General features: G+C 59.3%; 1 protein-coding gene across 1 annotated transcript; it reads right to left on the bottom strand.

Moving 5' to 3' along the window:
- Positions 1-392: 392 nt before the first annotated feature.
- Sfn (stratifin) lies at positions 393-1,722 on the bottom strand. Its single transcript, XM_075946208.1, has one exon. It carries the CDS (start codon positions 1,615-1,617, stop codon positions 871-873), a length of 747 nt encoding a protein of 248 aa, XP_075802323.1. The 5' UTR covers positions 1,618-1,722; the 3' UTR covers positions 393-870.
- Positions 1,723-2,149: the final 427 nt, after the last annotated feature.

Genomic DNA, 2,149 nt, shown 5'->3' on the forward strand with positions numbered 1-2,149 from the left:
ATCGTGCACACCTCGGCTGTGACCTGAGCCCTTGATGTGCTCGGTTCCCGCTTTCAGATCTGAGGTGCTGGGTGCCCCTCGTGAAGCGCATCTCTGAGGCCACTGTACTCAGACTTCAGTGGCTTCGTGGCTCCCGCCACATCGGAGCTTTGCGGCTTTCCCGCCCACAGCAACTGCTCACCTCTCCTCTCCTGACCTGCCTTTCTGCTGACCTGATCTGAACGGGAGCGCTGTGGGGCTTCTCACCCGACCCAAAGGCACTTCTCCCTTCCAGGTCACCCAGGCAGACCCGAGGGAACTTTAAGCCCTAACTCAGCGTGCTAGGGTCAGGTTCTCTAACTCACTTCCGTTCCACTCCCAGTCCATGGTCAATAAACTGAAGAAGACAGGAGTGTCGCAGGGCAACTTTATTGAGAGGAAACATGGTCACACCCAGCAAACATGTGTTCCTTCTCATTCTTCACACACACAGTCGCACGCACACACATAGATAGCCCTTGCCTCAGTCCAGGTCCCAGCCACAGGGGTGGGAGCCTCCTCGATTTCCTAGGATCTAGAAGCAACAGGTACGAGATGGAGGCACGGAGGAGTGGGGGGGGGAGGCAGGGGCAGGTTCGGGAGTGGTGTAAGGAAGTCTGGGTGCAGAGAGCAGGGGGTGGGCAGGGCTAGGAACACCCACCAGATAGCTGCATGAAGTGTGGGATCCCCAGCCCCTGGTGGCCTCAGCCTGGCTGCACCCCTTCCAAGGAGGCTTTCAGGGTGTGGCAGAACATTCAGGGGGTGGGAAAGGGCCGGGTCCCACTCCGTATTAGTCCTCTCTGCTGACTGGGGACTGGAGAGCAAGGCAGGGCAGGGAGGGAACAGACGGCTTCAGCTCTGGGGCTCCTCCGGAGCTTCTCCACCCTCTTCCCCAGCATTGTCGGCTGTCCACAGCGTCAGGTTGTCTCGCAGCAGTTGCATGATGAGGGTGCTGTCCTTGTAGGAGTCCTCATTGAGGGTGTGCAGGTCAGCCATGGCCTCGTCGAAGGTGGTCTTGGCCAGTGAGATGGCCTCCTCGGGGCTGTTGGCTATCTCGTAGTGGAAGACAGAAAAGTTCAGGGCCAGGCCCAGGCGTATGGGGTTGGTGGGCGGCATCTCCTTCTTGCTGATGTCCATGGCCTCTTGGTAGGCTGAGCGGGCAGAATCAATGATGCGCTTCTTGTCATCGCCAGTGGCCACCTCGGCCAGATAGCGGTAATAGTCACCCTTCATCTTCAAGTAGAAGACGCGGCTTTCTGCCTCTCCGGCCTCTTTGATGAGGTGGGAGTCCAGCAGGCCCAGCACGGTGTCGCACACCCCGCGGAGCTCCGTCTCTACCTTCTCTCGGTACTCTTTCACCTCGGGCCCCTTCTCCTCCGACCCCTCCTCGTTGCTTTTCTGCTCGATGCTGGACAGGACTCTCCAGGCCGCTCTCTGGCCGCCCACCACATTCTTATAGGCCACGGAGAGCAGATTCCGCTCCTCACAGGAGAGTTCCTCGCCCTTCTCCACCGCACCCTTCATGAAGGCTGCCATGTCCTCATAGCGTTCGGCCTGCTCGGCCAACTTGGCCTTCTGGATCAGACTGGCTCTCTCCATGACTCCGAGGACAGACAGGCGGGCGAACTGGCTGCCGTGAGACCAATGCTGGATTCTGTGCTGCTCTTGCTCTCCGTCTGCCTTTTGGCTGGGGTGGCAAGGCCTGGAGAAGGGTTGGGAGGGGCCTGGGCGGGCCTGGGCCTTGGGCCCTGCCTCCTCCTCTTCTCCCCACACCCTTTCCGGCTCTTCCTTAAAGGTAAAAGGGCTGGGGATGTGCGGGGTGAGTCATCGGGATAGTCAGCGGGAGAAACCTGGCTGTGGCTCCCACCTGAACAGGCACCTTTCAGGCTCCAGACTGCCCCCTGCTGTTCAGAGCTGCATTGCAGGAGCGTTCTGGATTACCAAACGAGATTGTCTTTCGGGGTAGGGTGTTCTAGGGTGTCCTTCCAGGGGTAGGGATGACTTCAGCCATTAGGCTACGTTAGCCTCGGCAGAGCCTAGTGAGCTGGTGTAGAGGGCTGGGACGGGTCAGGTGAGAATTCACGTGTAGGCAGGGCCATACGGTTTCCCAAGACTTTAGCACCCATGGTCT

The sequence above is a fragment of the Microtus pennsylvanicus genome, chromosome 13, assembly GCF_037038515.1.
Source record: "Microtus pennsylvanicus isolate mMicPen1 chromosome 13, mMicPen1.hap1, whole genome shotgun sequence".
In the NCBI taxonomy this organism is placed as follows: domain Eukaryota; kingdom Metazoa; phylum Chordata; class Mammalia; order Rodentia; family Cricetidae; genus Microtus; species Microtus pennsylvanicus.

Bases quoted from the DNA above. Each gene is read 5' to 3' on its own strand.
- Sfn (XM_075946208.1), bottom strand. From the start codon at position 1,617: ATGGAGAGAGCCAGTCTGATCCAGAAGGCCAAGTTGGCCGAGCAGGCC.